This window comes from Dendrobates tinctorius, unplaced genomic scaffold, assembly GCF_039654945.1.
Source record: "Dendrobates tinctorius isolate UK_male_01 unplaced genomic scaffold, ASM3965494v1 ptg000028l, whole genome shotgun sequence".
Lineage (NCBI taxonomy): Eukaryota > Metazoa > Chordata > Amphibia > Anura > Dendrobatidae > Dendrobates > Dendrobates tinctorius.
In genome coordinates this window covers 39,495,713-39,516,285 of record NW_027361696.1, presented here as the reverse complement: position 1 = coordinate 39,516,285, position 20,573 = coordinate 39,495,713, and the positions used below count along the sequence as shown (strand labels likewise).

At 42.9% G+C, this 20,573-nt stretch overlaps 1 protein-coding gene across 1 annotated transcript in view; it reads left to right on the top strand.

The window, feature by feature from the left end:
• The window catches only part of IGLON5 (IgLON family member 5), a 554,166-nt gene that overhangs the window by 501,118 nt on the left and 32,475 nt on the right, over window positions 1-20,573 (top strand). The window contains 3 exon segments of the mRNA XM_073570595.1: window positions 533-664; window positions 18,120-18,240; window positions 19,862-20,013. Of these exon segments, the coding sequence (XP_073426696.1) occupies window positions 533-664; window positions 18,120-18,240; window positions 19,862-20,013 (405 nt within the window).

Below are 20,573 nucleotides of genomic sequence, written 5' to 3'. Positions count from 1 at the left end.
TTGTTTACATATTGTTGTCAAGGAGGCGGACCAGTACGGCTGTTAAATATGAGCATTGTTTACAAGCTCTTTTCTATTGAACTTGTAAGCGCTGCCCTGACACTGACTGTGATCATTGGAGTGTCGGTAAGCTGCTGATTCCAACCAGCTTCAGTGCAGTGCTTAAAACCTAGACTGCAGCGGTGGTCGGTCTCCTTGGCAACAGATTGTAAACAAAAGAAAAGTCTTAATATATCAAGAACGGATACAAATTTTAATAAACAGTAAATTGCAAAATTGATTCTTTTTTCAAGATCTATCCGACAATTTTAAGCAGTTTAATAAAATTTCTCCAAAAGTGCCTCTGCCCCCATAACCCTGTGCGGGGCGACCTAGACTTGTAGGAAACATATTTTCTATCCTCAGCAAGTGGAGGTGATAATTTTCATGTTGTGTTTCTGTGTTGTAAGTGTGTGTTTGTCTTTCATTCCTACCCGACAACCCTCATTCCTTCCCTTCCCCCAAACCTTTCCCTCCCGCCTTCACCTCACAGAAGGGTTTTCCAGCGAGGGCGAACTTCTGGAAATTACGGAAATCAACCGACAGCAAGCTGGAGAGTACGAGTGCATCACGTCAAATGGAGTGTCCATGCCCGACAGCAAGAAAGTGATGATCACGGTCAACTGTGAGTAGTGCATGCAAGTGACACTGTTAAATGGATCAGAGTAGGGGCCCGATTGGCATGTCCGACTCTCTATGGCCATTGCCCTTCACAGAGATTGTAAAAAAATTTGAAATAACTCAATCTGTATTTTAAAACACTACAATGGAGACATGTTTTATGTCACTGAGGAAACCCTGGTGATGTCATCATTGGGACCCTACAGACAGCTCTGACTCCTAATGAGACAACATTGGGTCTCCATAGACTGCCCTGACTCCTAATGAGACATCATTAGGTTTCCATAGACAGCCCTGACTCCTTATGAGACATCATTGGGTCTCCATAGACAGCCCTGACTCCTTATGAGACAGCATTGGGTCTCCATAGACAGCCCTGACTCCTTATGAGACAGCATTGGGACCCTACAGACAGCTCTGACTCCTAATGAGACAACATTGGGTCTCCATAGACTGCCCTGACTCCTTATGAGACATCATTAGGTTTCCATAGACAGCCCTGACTCCTTATGAGACATCATTGGGTCTCCATAGACAGCCCTGACTCCTTATGAGACATCATTGGTTCTCCATAGACAGCCCTGACTCCTTATGAGACATCATTGGGACTCTACAGGCAGCCCTGACTCCTTATGAGACATCATTGGGTCTCCATAGACCGCCCTGACTCCTTATGAGGCATCATTGGGACTCCATAGACAGCCTTGACACCTTATGAGACATCATTGGGTCTCCATAGACAGCCCTGACACCTTATGAGACCTCATTGGGTCTCCATAGACAGCCCTGACACCTTATGAGACCTCATTGGGTCTCCATAGACAGCCCTGACACCTTATGAGACCTCATTGGGTCTCCATAGACAGCCCTGACTCCTTATGAGACAGCTTTGGGACTCGCACAGGCAGCCCTGACTCCTAATGAGACATCATTGGGTCTCCATAGACAGCCATGACTCCTTATGAGATATCATTGGTTCTTCATAGATAGCCCTGACTCCTTATGAGACATCATTGGGTCTCCATAGACCGCCCTGACTCCCTATGAGATATCATTGGGTCTCCATAGACAGCCATGACTCCTTATAAGACATCATTGGGTCTCCATAGACAGCCCTGACTCCTTATGAGACATCATTGGGACTCTACAGGCAGCCCTGACTCCTTACGAGACATCATTGGGTCTCCATAGACCGCCCTAACTCCTTATGAGGCATCATTGGGACTCCATAGACAGCCTTGACACCTTATGAGACATCATTGGGTCTCCATAGACAGCCCTGACTCCTTATGAGACATCATTGGGTCTCCATAGACCGCCCTGACTCCTTATGAGGCATCATTGGGACTCCATAGACAGCCTTGACACCTTATGAGACATCATTGGGTCTCCATAGACAGCCTTGACACCTTATGAGACATCATTGGGTCTCCATAGACCGCCCTGACTCCTTATAAGACATCATTGGGTCTCCATAGACAGCCCTGACTCCTTATGAGACATCATTGGGACTCTACAGGCAGCCCTGACTCCTTATGAGACATCATTGGGTCTCCATAGACCGCCCTAACTCCATATGAGGCATCATTGGGTCTCCATAGACAGCCCTGACTCCTTATGAGATATCATTGGGTCTCCATAGACCGCCCTGACTCCTTATAAGACATCATTGGGTCTCCATAGACAGCCCTGACTCCTTATGAGACATCATTGGGACTCTACAGGCAGCCCTGACTCCTTATGAGACATCATTGGGTTTCCATAGACCGCCCTAACTCCATATGAGGCATCATTGGGACTCCATAGACAGCCTTGACACCTTATGAGACATCATTGGGTCTCCATAGACAGCCCTGACACCTTATGAGACCTCATTGGGTCTCCATAGACAGCCCTGACACCTTATGAGACCTCATTGGGTCTCCATAGACAGCCCTGACACCTTATGAGACCTCATTGGGTCTCCATAGACAGCCCTGACTCCTAATGAGACATCATTGGGTCTCCATAGACCGCCCTAACTCCTTATGAGGCATCATTGGGACTCCATAGACAGCCTTGACACCTTATGAGACATCATTGGGTCTCCATAGACAGCCCTGACTCCTTATGAGACATCATTGGGTCTCCATAGACCGCCCTAACTCCTTATGAGGCATCATTGGGACTCCATAGACAGCCTTGACACCTTATGAGACATCATTGGGTCTCCATAGACCGCCCTGACTCCTTATGAGACATCATTGGGTCTCCATAGACCGCCCTAACTCCTTATGAGGCATCATTGGGACTCCATAGACAGCCTTGACACCTTATGAGACATCATTGGGTCTCCATAGACAGCCCTGACTCCTTATGAGACATCATTGGGTCTCCATAGACCGCCCTGACTCCTTATGAGGCATCATTGGGACTCCATAGACAGCCTTGACACCTTATGAGACATCATTGGGTCTCCATAGACAGCCTTGACACCTTATGAGACATCATTGGGTCTCCATAGACCGCCCTGACTCCTTATAAGACATCATTGGGTCTCCATAGACAGCCCTGACTCCTTATGAGACATCATTGGGACTCTACAGGCAGCCCTGACTCCTTATGAGACATCATTGGGTCTCCATAGACCGCCCTAACTCCATATGAGGCATCATTGGGTCTCCATAGACAGCCCTGACTCCTTATGAGATATCATTGGGTCTCCATAGACCGCCCTGACTCCTTATAAGACATCATTGGGTCTCCATAGACAGCCCTGACTCCTTATGAGACATCATTGGGACTCTACAGGCAGCCCTGACTCCTTATGAGACATCATTGGGTTTCCATAGACCGCCCTAACTCCATATGAGGCATCATTGGGACTCCATAGACAGCCTTGACACCTTATGAGACATCATTGGGTCTCCATAGACAGCCCTGACACCTTATGAGACCTCATTGGGTCTCCATAGACAGCCCTGACACCTTATGAGACCTCATTGGGTCTCCATAGACAGCCCTGACACCTTATGAGACCTCATCGGGTCTCCATAGACAGCCCTGACTCCTAATGAGATATCATTGGGAGTCCATAGACAGCCCTGACTCCTTATGAGACCCGTGTACCTGCCTTATCATATAGAATGATGATGGCGTACGTGCCCTAATGTTACCATTCGTCATCGAACTTACATCTTTATTTTTTAGGTGATTTTTGCTTTTTTTTTATCTTTTACCTAATTCTTTTTTGTGTCATCTTTAAGCTCTTTTTTCTTACTTTCTGTCCATAACATTTTTGGTGCATGTACGCCTAGTGTAATTTTTTAATTAAAAGGTAGCAACATTTTAAAAGATTGTATGTCTTTTAACATTAAAACAGAAATAGCGTACTTGAATTTGCTGAAAATGATTTAAGCATTTTGCTGAATTTGGCGAAAAATGTATCAGGGAAAAACAGGCATTATGAAAAGAAAGGGACTGAAGTAAAAAAAAGGAAAGGTTGAATCGACATCAAGCAACATTTCGGTGAAAATTCATTAAGTTTTGTACTCCAGTATGGATCCAGGATCTGTGACTTTAAGATGCGCCAGATTTATGCCAGAGGCTAAAATGGAGAACATTTTGGTCCCCGATTTGATCACTTGCTTTCTTTTTTGTCTTGTTGTATTTGTTGACCTTTTTTGCGCCAAACTTTTCAAAATGGAGTATGTAGTTAAAAAAAACTTCCATAACTTTTTATCCTCTTAATATTTTGCAGTCATCATATTATACAGCACTGTGTGCTTACAATTGCTCATTTTCCCTTTCTACCCAGCTAATTCTTCTCTTTTCCATTAGATCTATGACATCACGTGACTGGCTGAATCCTACTAATCTCTATGTAGAAACAGGAGGTCAATTATGCCGGTATGACTCATCGCTGCAAAAGTCCCTGGCAGAGGGGAGGAGGGAGCAGCTGGGGCAAGAGCTGAAAAGGGGAATGATAAATGCAGGGGCAAGAGACTTCCTGTTTCTACATAGAGCAGAGAAAGGAGAAGAATTATCTGGGTAGAAATGAAAAATGAGCAAATGTCAGTACACAATGTTATATAACACGATGACTGAAATATATTTAAGCAAATTGGAAGAAGACAAGGGTGCAAAAGAAAAGCAAGCAAATACCAAAAACAGGCAAAGAAAACCCACCTGCAGTAAACATTCTACTTTAATTTCCGCCCGTTTTTAAAAGAATAAAAAGTTGGAAGAACTGGAATAAAAATGTGAAAAAGTTGCAACATTTTACTACATGTTTCGTAAAAAATTTCAACCACTTTCTGCCAGATTTAAGCCATTTTTTTATTTTATTTATGTTTTATCCATTTATCACATTCTGTGTATTAACTTCCTTTGGGTATCACAGAGGCAAAAACTATTTTCATTAAATTCTCGGTTTTTTTTTCATTTTGTTTTTATTTTAAGGCCGAATGCTATCGCAGCGCAGGAGGGAAATAAAACAAATGTATTATTTATAGAATGAGGGTCCATATTATGTGCCTGAAATCATAAAACGAAGCATAATGTGAAGGGAATGGCAGATCTGAAAAACATAAAACGCCGTTTTACAATAACCGGGTGAAGCAGCCGCAAACCTCAGCCATATATGTCAGGAAAAAGAGCAGAGACGCAGCTTTCAGCGGCAATAGATACCGGGCAGAATGGTCTCATTGGTAGATTTGTCTCTATCATACGTCAGAAAGAAGCAGTCGAAGGCAATCCCCGCGCTGAAAAACGGAGAGCACTTTGTGGCGTGCTGTTCTCGGGGGAAACCTATTAGGAGCATTAAGGAAATAAAAGTCCTAGTTACAATGTAAATATCATATTTTACTTCGGAGGCAAAAAAAACTCGACGTATTCACACTGCGGGCAGAAATGTACAACCCGAAATCCCTATAATTCAGCGAAACATTAGAAAATATTGTCACATGAAAATCTGAAAGGGAATATCGTAATTGTAGAGCGTTCTCCTTTAAATTAAAACCAAAATCCCAAGTAATTCTGAGTCTTCATATTGGGCACCCTTCCATGCACCATCCTTGCAAAATACTGTATATAGGGGATTTGGCCCTCCAGAGAAATAGGGACCAAGGAAATAGGCAAAGTAGATCCCTGCATTTTTCAAGCTTTTTTTTGTCATTTCAGTTCACAAAAATGTGCAATACTGCCATATAGCTCCAAGGTAATACTTCCGTATACATCTGACACAATATTACCAAGATAATACTGCCATATACAACTGATATAATACTATTGAGACACCAAAATAATACTTCAATATACTGTTGATGTAATACTTTTGAGACACTAAAACACCAAAATAATACTTCAATATACAGCTGATATAATACCATCGAGATGCCAAGATAATACTGCCACAAACAGCTGATATAATACCATCAAGGCTTCAAAATAATACTGCCACATAAAGAAGATCTAAAACCATGGAGGCATCAAAATAATACTGCCACATACAGCTGATATAATAACATCAAGGCTTCAAAATAATACTGCCACATAAAGAGGATCTAAAACCACCCAGGCATCAAACTAATACTGCCACATACAGCTGTTATATAAAACCGCTGAGATACCAAAATAATACTGCCACATACAGCTGCTCTAATACCATTGCGATGCAAAAATAATACTGCCATATACTGCTGATATAAAGCCATAGAGGCATCAAAATAATACTGCCACATACCGCTGATATAAAACCACTGAGACACCAACTGATACAATACTACCGAGATACACCATGGTAATACTGCCATATAAAACTAGTATAATACAACAGATATATCATAATACTGCCATACTCAGCTGATATAATAGCACCGATATACCAAGATAATACTGACACATATAGCTGATAGTAAGCAAAAATGACAGCACATAAAGCTGGATACAAATAACATCATATTTAAAGTATTCATAAATAGGAATGATCAAAATAAACTCTCCAGCTCATTGCAGGAACAGTGCAGGACACTGCAAAAGTATAAATATAAACCAAAGGGAAACAGCAATGCTGAGGAAGGAACATTTCCCGAAACGCGCGTTGGGGTTGGCAGAGTGAGGTGTACAGTGTCCCTTCTATCCTGGTATGTGCTGATTTAGTTATTTGGTTTATATGGCTTCAATACTTGTATACTAATATTCTTGGTGATCAGCCTGGGACTTTTCCCTTTATTTCTTAAAATGCTGTCCATTTATCTACAGTTAGCCCTTGGTGGCTGTTTTTGTGACCATATGAATGTTACTTAAATCTATTCACATAACCAGGTTCATGTCATATTTATGACGCTACCTTGTAAGGCTACTTTCACACTTCAGGTTTTCGGCGTCAGGCGCGATCCGGCGTCGTGCCGGAACGCCGGATCCGGCAAATGTTTAGTAAAACCGGATGTGACGGATCCGGTTTTCTGCCGGATCCGTCTTTTTCTTGACAGACAAAACCGGATCCGTCTCATCCGGTTCATCCGTTTTTCTATCCGTTTTTCGACGGATTACGCCGGATCCGGTTTTTAAAATTGACCCTTGTGGCCTTCCGAACGGGATTGGCTACTGGAAAACTATATATAGCGTGTTCCTACAGCCCTTCTTTGACAGGTTGTAGAGGAGAAAGTGCAGGTTGGAGAGAAGAGCAAGTTACTGGCGAAGATGGATGTTGTCATTGGAAATATTTTGAAGAATTTGGCGGATTTTATAGCGGAGGCGAATCGTTTGAGGGTGATTGTTCTGGAGAAGGAGAGAGCGAGACAGCAGCGCATCAGGCATCGTAGACGACGTTTGTGGATCCACCCCATCACAGCCAAGAGAATGACGCGTGGGGTCTATTCTACACTCTGCATGGACCTTCGACGAAACCCGGATAAATTTTTTGGATATGTTAGGATGAAAATGGAGAATTTTGATTACTTGGTGGAGCGCATTGCACACCTCATAAGAAAAGCGGACACCTATTGCCGCTTCTCTGTTTCACCCGCAGAGCGTCTGATGGTGACTTTAAGGTAAGCCACATTTATTGGATGTGATCGCATCAGAGCACACTTTCACTGCAATCTTGTTGGTGGTAGTTTGTATCTCCAAGTGTTATAGCTCAGATTTGGTATGTAATGCTGTGATTTAAAACTAATTTATTGTATTTTAATTCCCCACAGATTTCTTGCAACTGGAGAATCCCTTTCGTCACTGCATTTCCAGTACAGACTCGGGATTTCCACCATATCTGGAATAGTGAAGTACACATGCCGTGCACTGTGGGACTCCTTAGCTGAAGAGTTTTTACCAGAGCCCACAACAGAGAGGTGGATTGAAATTGCTGACAAGTTTCAACAGATATGTCAGTTTCCCAACTGCTTGGGCGCTGTGGACCGGAAACATATCCGCATTGTAAAGCCAGCTGGATCGGGATCGGAATATTTCAATTACAAGAAATATTTTTCAATTGTCCTCATGGCCATCGCTGACGCGGAATACAAATTTATTGCGGTTGATATTGGGGCCTATGGCCGTTCCAATGACTGTCAAGTTTTCAAACTGTCTGCCATGGGGCGTAAACTGTATGGAAACACCTTCCAGTTCCCACCACCTAGACCGCTGCCGCAAACATCTGGTCCACCTATGCCATTTGTCTGTGTAGGGGATGAAGCCTTCCAGCTGTCAGAACACCTTTTGAAACCGTACTCTAGCAGAGGATTGACAAGACCAAAACGCATTTTTAATTACCGCCTCACAAGAGCAAGAAGAATGGTTGAATGTACCTTTGGTATTCTGACAGCCAAATGGCGGGTCCTATTGACTGCGATCAACCTCAAGACAGAAACTGTGGACGAGGTGATCAAAGCGTGCGTGGTACTCCACAATTTTGTTATCTGCAAGGAACCCATTTCCATTGAGGACACCTCTGAAGAAACCACCTTGCAAGATTACCATGACATTACCACTAGAAGTTCTGTGACGGTTTCAGTAATGAGGGACAATTTTGCACTATACTTTATGTCACCTCAAGGCAGAGTACACTGGCAGGATGACAGAGTGTGAAAGATTTGTGCCCAACCAAACTTGTGTACCTTCTGTACCAACAGTATATACCTTTGCCAACCAAAGTTGGCTATCTTGTCATGGTCTCTATTTTTAGCTTTAGGCCACAGGTGTGTACCTGGTTGTGTTTTATGCAAAGTATTTCACCTTTTAACAAAAGTTGTGTACATTGTTATGAAATCACCAACAATAAACACAACTTTTTAGGTGAAATACTTTGCTTCAAACACAACCAGGAACACAACTGTGGCAAAAAGCTAAAATTTACCCACAGTTATATACCTAGTTTTGAATACCATTTCACCTTTTAAATACCCTGTATTTAACCTTTTTCGCCGCAGAAAGAAATGACAGACAACCAGTGTAAAATAATTTAACTTTTATTGAAAAATGTTTTTTTTAGTAAACTTTTTTAAAATTTTAATAAACTTGTTTAATAAAGCTTTGAAACCATAAAACTGGTCATTTTTATTTAAATACACACATTATAAATCTGTGTAGTGTGTGGTGGAAATACTGCTGTAGGGGCTGCGGGACACTTCGACACTGGGAGTGTGGAGAGAGGACTGGGATCGTGGTGGGGAAGGAACAGTTAGAGGTGAAGGTGTGGAAAAAACTACAGAATGGGTGGACATGTGGGAAGCAGAAGAGGTGGTGGGTGGTGGAGTGGAGGGTTGGGCAGGGACTGTAGGAGCAGATGTTGATGGCAAGTTGTATGGGGAAGGAGTTTGGTACGGGGCAGGTTGCTGGAAGTGGGGAGATGTCTGGTACGGGGCAGGTTGCTGGAAGTGGGGAGATGTCTGGTACGGGGCAGGTTGCTGGAAGTGGGGAGATGTCTGGTACGGGGCAGGTTGCTGGAAGTGGGGAGATGTCTGGTACTGGGGAGGTTGCTGGTACTGGGGAGTTTGCAGGTACTGGGGAGGTTGCTGGTACTGGGGAGGTTGCTGGTACTGGGGAGGTTGCTGGTACTGGGGAGGTTGGTGGTACTGGGGAGGTTGCTGGTGCTGGGGAGGTTGCTGGTGCTGGGGAGGTGGATGGTGCTGGGGAGGTGGATGGTGCTGGGGAGGTGGATGGTATGTAATAGGAGGGGGAGGATGGAAAGTGGCTGGAGGGGGTGTAGATGTAATAGGAGGGGGAGGATGGAAAGTGGCTGGAGGGGGTGTAGATGTAATAGGAGGGGGAGGATGGAAAGTGGCTGGAGGGGGTGCAGGTGGAGGAACTACTGTGGTGGGAGGAGGAGGTTGGGAGGTAACTTGCTGGAGAGCAGCGTGGCATGAATGCATTACATGCATCTGCTGGGCAGGAGAGAGCGTTTCCATGCGCTCCACAACAGACCTGAAAAAGGTGTGGTTTGGCGAAGATCTTGCTTCTGAATGCATGGTTTGCAGAAGTGTCTTCACCTCCAGAATGCTGGAGTTGATCTGCTGATAGCCTGCGGAGATTTGCTCTGACAAGACTTTTAGACAGTTCTGGAAAGATGCATTCAGATGCAAGAACTCTGGCGCATAAGTCTTTTCCTGACCCCTCTGCCGCTGCCGCCCAGTACCCGCAGGTGTACTAGAGGTGGCAGGGGCAGAAGGGTGGGGTAAAGGGAAAGCGATCTCCTCACCAGCAGCTTCATGTAATGTAGGCGGCCACGATGCTCCTGTGCTGGTGGATGGGACAGATGGGTCGAATGTGTTTGAAGGCTGGGAAGGTGCAGATGTACCGGGGCGGTCGAAGTGTCCCTCGGTGCCGGTCTCCTCAGGGATCGCCTCAGAAGGGTCCAATCGTGCAGGCTCCCGAGTGCTGCTCACCGTGCTGTGGAATAAAGAGAAAAAAAAAACAATTAAAATAGTGACATGGTATGGCCCTGGCTGAAAAAAAAAAGTTACATCTAAACATTTTTTTTCACATGTGGTGTGTAATATTTACCTTCTGGTGAGCATTGTCTCCCGGAGGAACGACAGGGCTCGTGCGTACTTGTACTTGCTCCTGCGTCCTCCAGATCCACTCGGGGCCCGCATCTCTTTATTGAACTCCTTCTTGAAACGATCCCTCACAGACCGCCACCGCTTCACAATTCTCTCCCCTGAAACGAGAAAGGACAAAGTGGTTAGTATACAACATCAGTGTTTCCCAAACTCCAGTCCTCATGGTCCCCAGGGGTCATGTTTTCAGGATTTCCAAAGTAAATAGAAATCCTGAACACATGATCCGTGGGGACCACGAGGACTGGAGTTCGGGAAACACTGGTTTAAATCAAGCAACCGGTACTGTATATACTTACGCTCTTTAATCTGGGCCCGAGCTTCGAGGTCCTCCCAGCGGTCCACAAGGAGCGAACAGATTTCCTCCCAGAGTCGTCGGGTAACGATCAGGTCAGCGTGGCGTCGGTCAGCCATATTCCAGAGCGGCTCCCTTTCTCTGACGAGATCGATGAGGCGGTCCACATCAATCCCTCCATCCTCACCGTCAGAGTCAGGAGCACGCTGTGAAGGCTGTTAAAGAAAAAGACAAAAATAACATAATTAGCCTCCACAAAAGAAATGAAATAAAAAGTGCAAAAAAAACAAAGCAAAAATATTTATACTTACACGCTGGTGACCGCCGCGTTGCTGTCGCCGACGACCCTGGGAGGCACTGCGAGGACCTCTTGGCCGAGCACCAGATTGGGAAGACTAGAGAAGAAAACAAAAAATGTTATGTCTTTGGATGTAGGCATTTGTTTGCTGTGTGTGGTCTGCAGAACATTGTTTTCTATGTGTTGTGTGTAGTGTGATGTTGTGTTTCTGCGTTTGATGCAAAAAACTTACCAATTGTGAGCCCACTCCAAGTGTCTGTCCACCCCTTCCTTCTTCTTCTGGGAGCTCCTCTTCATCTTGTGATTCCTGTTTTGAAATAAAAGGCAATGAATACACATATATTACAGAGATGATGGATTTTGGAAATAAAAACTTACCGTCAAACGCTGACGATGCGAGGGAGGGCTCCCAGAAGATGATGTGCTATGTTCCTGGTGGCCAGACTCCATGGCTGTGGGTGGTGTTCCTGCTGCTTCCATTGCTGCTGCTGCTGCTGCATCTATTGGGCGGCTGTTGAATAAAGAGAAACAAAGGGCCAATGAATATCTTGATATTCCATAGCCCTAGTTTGGAGGAATGGGGGATTTGATAATTACCGTCTCTCATCTGCTGCTGGACTCCCCTCCCGTTGTTCAGCATGCTGCTCCATTTGGGGTGGTGCTGATGGTGCTGCTGCTTCAGATGTCTGCTGCCTTCTCCTGCTCCTGGTTCTTGGCTTGGGTGGCATGTTGGGTGTGGCTGAGGGTCCCATTGTCTTGCTTTTATATATGTCCTGTGGGCAGAGCTACTGAGCATGCTCAGACCAAAGAAACCGGATCCGGCGCATTGCGGCGCTCATAGGCTTTCATTGTATGAAAAAGTCGGACACGCCGGATCCGGCGTGTCCGGCTTTTTCGACGGATACAAAAAACGTTACAGTCACCGTTTTTTCCAAACGCCGGATCGCGTCACATTGCCGGATCCTGCGAAAATCGGATGAAACGCATGGCCATCCGGCTCGATCCGGCTCTAATGCAAGTCAATGGGGGGGAAACCGGATCCGGCATTGCATTTCGACGGATCCGGTTTTAGTCAAAAGCGCCGGATCGCGCCTGAAGCAGAAAACCTGATGTGTGAAAGAGGCCTAAGGAGTACTGTGTACTATCACACTACTGTCTGTTCATGTGTCACTTTTTTAATCCACATATGTTACTTACCTGGTATTTCAATAAAGATTTGTGATTTTTTAACAACAATATATTTTGTACTTTTTGCATTGCTGTTTCCCTTTGGTTTATAAACATATAGCTGATGTAAAACCATTGAGGCAACAAAATAATACTGCCATACACAGCTGATATAAAACCACTGAGATTGCCAACTCATACAATACCATATACAACTGATACAATACTACTAATATATACCATAATGATACTGCTATATACAACTGATATACAGTCATATGTAAAAGTTTGGGCACCCCTATTAATGTTAACCTTTTTTCTTTATAACAATTTTGGTTTTTGCATCAGCTATTTCAGTTTCATATATCTAATAACTGATGGACTCAGTTATATTTCTGGATTCAAATAAGGTTTATTGTACTAACAGAAAATGTGCAATCTGCATTTTAACAAAATTTGACCGGTGCAAAAGTATGGGCACCTCAACATAAAAGTGACATTAATATTTCGTAGATCCTCCTTTTGCAAAAATAACAGCCTCTAGTCGCTTCCTGTAGCTATTAATGAGTTCCTGGATCCTGGATGAAGATATTTGTGACCATTCCTGTTTACAAAACAATTCCAGTTCAGTTAAGTTTGATGGTCGCCGAGCATGGACAGCCCGCTTCAAATCATCCCACAGATGTTCAATAATATTCAGGTCTGGGGACTGGGATGGCCATTCCAGAACATTGTAATTGTTCCTCTGCATGAATGCCTGAGTAGATTTGGAGCGGTGTTTTGGATCATTGTCTTGCTGAAATATCCATCCCCTGCGTAACTTCAACTTCGTCACTGATTCTTGCACATTATTGTCAAGAATCTGCTGATACTGAGTTGAATCCATGCGACCCTCAACTTTAACAAGATTCCCGGTGCCGGAATTGGCCACACAGCCCCAAAGCATGATGGAACCTCCACCAAATTTTACTGTGGGTAGCAAGTGTTTTTCTTGGAATGCTGTGTTTTTTAGCCTCCCTGCATAACGCCTTTTTGTATGACCAAACAACTCAATCTTTGTTTCATCAGTCCACAGGACCTTCTTCCAAAATGTAACTGGCTTGTCCAAATGTGCTTTTGCATTCGTCAAGCGACTCTGTTTGTGGCGTGCTTGCAGAAACGGCTTCTTTCGCATCACTCTCCCATACAGCTTCTCCTTGTGCAAAGTGCGCTGTATTGTTGACCGATGCACAGTGACACCATCTAAAACAGAACCAGTGTGCAAAAAAATGCACAGGATGACATCACCACCTGGTGAGCCTCCCAGCAAACAAATGCACCAACTCCAATAAGTTATACCATAACAAGAGAAACTGGAGTACGCGGTGACAGCAAGAGAAATGCTTTTTTGTATAAAAATATATAAATGTTTATTGTGCATACAAAATATATAAATAATCATACATAGTAAGATAGTGCACCAAGGAGCATACAGGCAAGACACGAGGGCCACCCCTCTGGCAAAGCAATCCTATTGTAAGCAAATATTCAGGTCAAATGACCAAAAGAAGAAATATTTCTAAAAGACAGGTCAGGGAGTTCCCATCGTGGATCGCAATAATAGCGTCATATATCCTGAACTGCCAGATTAAACCAATGAACAGTGCAGCTTACCGGGATCTAAGAAGCCAGAGCGGGAGCCCCAGGTGCCTGATGTCCACCCCCAACGCGCATTTCGCGGGCTCTGAAGCCTGCTAAACATTGGGATGTCTTAAAAGCTGATCCGGTTCTTGAGTCCATTTTGGGTGACCTCCCCGCCATGACATCTCGACGTTCCAAAAATCTGGGTGATTTATTGGTCAAGAGCCATTATGTTCCGGCAATTCGTAATACTTTTGGTTCTCGTGGTCCAACTCCGGGCTTCTTTCCCTGTAGCCACTGCCTCGCATGCGCCAATGCCCAACGGAGTATAAATTTTACCGCTTCGGATGGTTTGCGCACCTTTGATATTCGCCATCGTATTTCCTGCGGCAGCACCAATGTGGTCTATTATGCCACTTGTGGCTGCCCCAGGATATACGTTGGTTTGACAACAAGGGAACTACGTGTACGGGTGCGCGAACACGTCCGTGATATTGGCGCTGCAAAAGCAGTTATGGACCCCTCGGAACTCAAAACAATCCCGCGCCACTTCAAAACCCACCACAATTGTGATGCGGGGTCCCTCAGAATACGTGGCATTGATATTCTCCATCTGGGGATTAGAGGGGGGAATTATAAAAAGATTTTGGCCCAGATGGAGACTCGTTGGATTGTTTTGTTGGACACTATGGCCCCTAAGGGCCTAAATGAACATCTCAGTTTTGCACCTTTCCTATGAGTTCTAGTTTCTGTATAAATGGCCTATGCTTGTCATCTGTTGGTTCTATCACTGCCTTATGTCCCTTTTATTTCTTTCTTTTTGTTTTTACTATTATTGTTTTTAAACTTCCTGAATTTTTTGTGTGATTATAGGATTCCTTACCTCTCTTCTTGTGATATATTTAGAACTCTCAAAACCTGAAACGGCTGCAGAATTTTTGAAAAGAACCAAAACAGATGGATATACTACGATGACTCCCTCCTCACCTTCTCTGCAGCCTGTTTTATTGATCTACATATTTTTTGAGCTTTATATCACTTTGTATTATTTGTCCATTGTTTATATTGTATTGTTGTCATGATTGGTGCATTTATTCACATTTGTCCTTTATTGTTTTTTTCTGCTTTGTTTCTTTTGTACCTTTTTCTTATTTATGGGTGTTTATTTTGTTATATTATTATTGGGGCGGATTATCTGCCTTTATATGCATTATGTACCTTTGGGTTCACCCATATTTATTATTATATTTATGGTGGCAGATTGTGCTGAGCCAAGGTGGCTGTGCGCGTCCGCGGTGGTGGGCGCCTGTGTTCTCTGGCTGCAGGGCGTCTTTATGCCTCCATGCACAGCGGGATAGTTTCTGTCCCGTTTGTGCATGAGACGGCATGACGCCCGGGCTGTGTGGAGTGCCTGGCGCGCACACCGCGCATGCGCCGTTACAAACCACCGCCATTGGCTCTTCTGCATCACGTGACCCATCACATGAGCTATTTTAAGGTCCTATTCCTCACTACTTACTATCCCCTTGAGAAAGCAGGCTTCAGAGCCCGCGAAACGCACGTCGGGGGTGGACATCAGGCACCTGGGGCTCCCGCTCTGGCTTCTTAGATCCCGGTAAGCTGCACTGTTCATTGGTTTAATCTGGCAGTTCAGGATATATGACGCTATTATTGCGATCCACAGTGGGAACTCCCTGACCTGTCTTTTATAAATATTTCTTCTTTTGGTCATTTGACCTGAATATTTGCTTACAATAGGATTGCTTTGCCAGAGGGGTGGCCCTCGTGTCTTGCCTGTATGCTCCTTGGTGCACTATCTTACTATGTATGATTATTTATATATTTTGTATGCACAATAAACATTTATATATTTTTATACAAAAAAGCATTTCTCTTGCTGTCACCGCGTACTCCAGTTTCTCTTGTTACAGTGACACCATCTGCAGCAAGATGCTGCTGCAGGTCTTTGGAGGTGGTCTGTGGATTGTCCTTGACTGTTCTCACCATTCTTCTTCTCTGCCTTTCTGATATTTTTCTTGGCCTGCCACTTCTGGGCTTAACAAGAACTGTACCTGTGTTCTTCCATTTCCTTACTATGTTTCTCACAGTGGAAACTGACAGGTTACATCTCTGAGACAACTTTTTGTATCCTTTCCCTGAAAAGCTATGTTGAATAATCTTTGTTTTCAGATCATTTGAGAGTTGTTTTGAGGAGCCCATGATGCCACTCTTCATAGGAGAATCAAATAGGAGAACTACTGGCAAGTGGCCACCTTAAATACCTTTTCTCATGATTTGATACACCTGGCTATGAAGTTCAAAGCTCAATGAGGTTACAAAACCAATTTAGTGCTTCAGGAAGTCAGTAAAAAGTAGTTAGGAGTGTTCAAATCAAGAAAATGATACGGGGTGCCCATACTTTTGCACCGGTCAAATTTTGTTTAAATGCAGATTGCACATTTTCTGTTAGTACAATAAACCTCATATGAATCCAGAAATATAACTGAGTCCATCAGTTATTAGATATATGAAACTGAAATAGCTGTTGCAAAAACCAAAATTGTTATAAAGAAAAAAGGTTAACATTAATAGGGGTGCCCAAACTTTTACATATGACTGTAAAACAACAGATTTACCAACGTAATGCTGCCATATACAGCTGATATATCGCCACCAAGATAACAAGATATTACTGCCATATACAATTGATACAATACTCCTGAGATAGCTTGTTGATACTGACATATACAACAGATATAATACCGCTGAGATACCAAAATAATACTGCCACATACAGCTGCTCTAATACCATTGAGATACAAAAATAATACTGCCATATACTGCTGATTTAATACCACCGAGATGCCAACTGATACAATACTACCAAAATATACCATGATGATACTGCCATAAATAAGATATAATACAACAAATACTGTATATCAAAATAATACTGCAATACACAGCTGATTTAATATCACGGATATACCAAGATAATATTGCCAAATATAATTCATATACCACCAAGATACCAAAATAATACTGCCATATACAGCTGATATAATATTACTGTGGTACCAAGATTATACAGCCAAATACAACTGAGATATGAACAAATGCTGCCATATAAAGCCCATATACTGCCACCAAGACAACTATGATAATAATGCAATATACTCGTACAGCTCATGTAATACTACTGAAATAATAAGATCATACAGTAATTTTCAGACAACATACGAACGCCAAAATAATACTGCCATAAGCATCTTGCATACTAACACTAAGATATCAAGATAATACTGCTATAGAGAGCCCAGAAAATGTCAACAAGACAGTATTAACATAAAGAGCAAATATATTACTGCCAAGATACAGAGATAATACTGCCAAACCCAACCAACATAGAACCACCAGAAAATCACAATAATAATGTCATGAAAAATCCACAATTTAACCCAAGAAACTAACCTAATACTGCCATATACGGTCCAAATTCTACCAATACTGGTCACATAATACTACCTTAAAGACCTCTACAATTCTGTCATTTAGTACCTATTTAAGACTGCAATTTAACCTAAATATTAGCGCCATACACTGCTAAATAATACTGGGCGGTTTCAGTTTCCTTCTGTGTTTTCCATCCTCTGGGGTCTTTCAGTTAACAAGCCCTTGGCCATTGACTCGTCTGATACAACCCTTTTAAAATCCACCTTACGTCTTTTGGGATTCTCCGAACATCCTCCTGAGATGGTCCCTATGGAATGTGCCAAGTTAACAGAAATTTCTGGATTTTGCCTTTTCTGAGAAATCTCTGTACCAACCAACATAGGTAAAATTACAGCTCCCACGTCGGCCCCTGCAGCCTAGAGAGGAATGCTGCCATACACCCTGGTGAATACACACTGGTCTATCGGGACTGAAGGGCTGATGTATCAGTACTGAGCCAAATTCTTCATTAAGTAATTGACTAACGCTCCTTATTCCATCAGAACAGTAAAATACAAAGAAAAAATACAAATTACATTTTTTTCCCCCTTAGATCCTCCATTCTTCACGGATGTAAAGAACGCACAGTCACCGATCGGGAAGCCTGCCGTCCTCCGTTGCCAAGCTTTAGCCGAGCCCCCGGCAGAGTTTGAATGGTATAAGGATGACAAGAAGTGAGTATGAGAGATGACAGCCATTTTTTCCTTATCTTTTGAGCTGGTGGAAAATCTGTGCTCTATCAAAGTAAACTTTTGATGCTGGCTTGTGTCCCCCCCTTCATTCAATCCATAATTTTAAGGGTCTAAGGTTTTGTGTCCACGAAGTGTAGGCTACCATTTTGCTTGTTTAGTGGCTTTAATGTGAGTGGGTGCCCTTGTTCCCTATATGCCTATACATGGTACTTGTTCATCAAGAGTGTTACTATATAACTGACGAAGTTCTTGTAACTGATCAATAAGCACTTGGTATTTATCCATACAAAAAAAAACATCTTCAGCCTTCTCAACAATTTCACTCCCACCTAAGTTGACCATTAATGTTTTAACATCAGCCCAAACCCAACTTTGCCTTCAATTTAAATTTCATTCATGGTCGAATACCACCTCATACATGGCCTAACGACATCCCAAATCCAACTTTACCTTGGGTTTCAAGTTGATCATTCATGGTCTAGCATCACGTAAAACCCAATTTTGGTTTCAACTAGACCATTCTTGTTCTAACACCAAACAAAACCCAATTCTACCCTAGATTTCAAGTTGATGATTCATAGTTTAATACCACTCAATTCTTGGTTTACCAACACCCCAAACCCAACTTTACAAGTTGACCATTAGGGGTCTAACATGAGCTCCAACTCAACTTTCACTTGAGTTGTAAGTTGACCATTCATGGTCTAAGTTGGGTTTAGCATTGTGGTAGGCCATGAATGGTCAATATTAAAACAAAGACAAGGTTGGGTTTGGGATGATGCGAAACCAAGAATGAGGTGAGGTGGTATTAAAACAAGAATGGTCAACTTTAAATCGAGGGCAAACTTGGGTTTGGAGTGGCATTAGACCATGAATGTTCTACTTTAAACTCAAGGTAAAATTGGGTTTGTGGTGGTGTTAGACCATAAAAGGTTAACCTGAAAGCCATGGCAAAATTGGGCTTGGGGTGGTTTTAGATCATAAATGGTCAACTTGAGACCCAAGTCAAACATCTGCCGATTCTTGGTTTAACATCATCCCAAATCCAAATTTGTCTTGTGTTAAAAGTTGACTATTCATGGTCTTCTACAACTCTTGGTCCATAAGAAGTCAACTGGAAACCCAAGTCAAAGTTTTGGGGTTGTGATACATCATGAATGGTCAAGTTAAAACCCAAGGCAAAGTTGGGTTTGGAGGGATGATAAACCAAGAATGGGGTGGCGATAGACAATGAATGACCTGAAATCCAAGTCAAACATCACCTCACCATTCTTGGTTTAGCATCACCCCAAACTCAACTTTACCTTGTGTTTCAAATGGTCTTAGACCAAGAATTGTCTAGAGACGTGAAGACGATGACACTAAAAGTTAATGTCTGACTCTAAATAAAATCCACCAAGAACCTTTTTAGTTCCTAGTGGGATTAAGTATATCTCACCAATCACCATCCATCCTTACCTTCAAAACATCTCCAACTTCTGTATCCAGTTGATAAGTCCAAACTATAAGTCCTGCATGATTATTCTGTGATAATGACACCAGCTCCGATGACATTTTCTTTTCTTTCATCTCCTCATCTGACTGCCTCGGCCTCTCTCGACAGAGTGACTGCAGGAATGGAAGGTTTGAAGATCAAGAACGAGAGGACTTGGTCTGTGCTTCTGTTTTCAAATGTCACCTCAAGGAATTATGGGAATTACACATGCTTCGCATCCAATAAACTCGGCTCACATAATTCCAGCGTGCGACTACTCAGTAAGTAGAGTCATGGTATTTCTGCTTTTTATGATGATGGTTTTCTTAGCCAACCCCGGGATGGATGAAACGTCTGTAACCGAGACATAATTCAGAGGAAACAACCTGAGGGGCTGTGTCTAGCAGAGCGCTGAGGTGGAGACCACATCTCTGGAAATCATATTACTCTGAAAGAAAATTATCATCTCCAGGTTTCATTTTTTTTTGCAGGGATAGTTATATTTCGATACTTTCTTACAAAACAGGCTAATGTTTGAATACTAGAGAGTTTTCCAGACTTACAAAACTTTTGAGAAGTTTCATAAAAATAAGTTTTATATAAAGTCTTTTTCTATGTTTGGTGCCCAAATTTTTAGCTCTATGCAACACTCATTTAGACATTCTTCACTACTCAGAATGAATACAGACCCCCTAAACTAATGCAGACCACAGACCAGGCATCTAAATACAGACCTTGGAACCCCAAAATAAAACTCTTTATGAAGACCCCAAAATAGACCCTTAAAGAAATGCAGACACCAAACCATTTCCCTCAAACAAGATCCGGCAAAGGTATACAG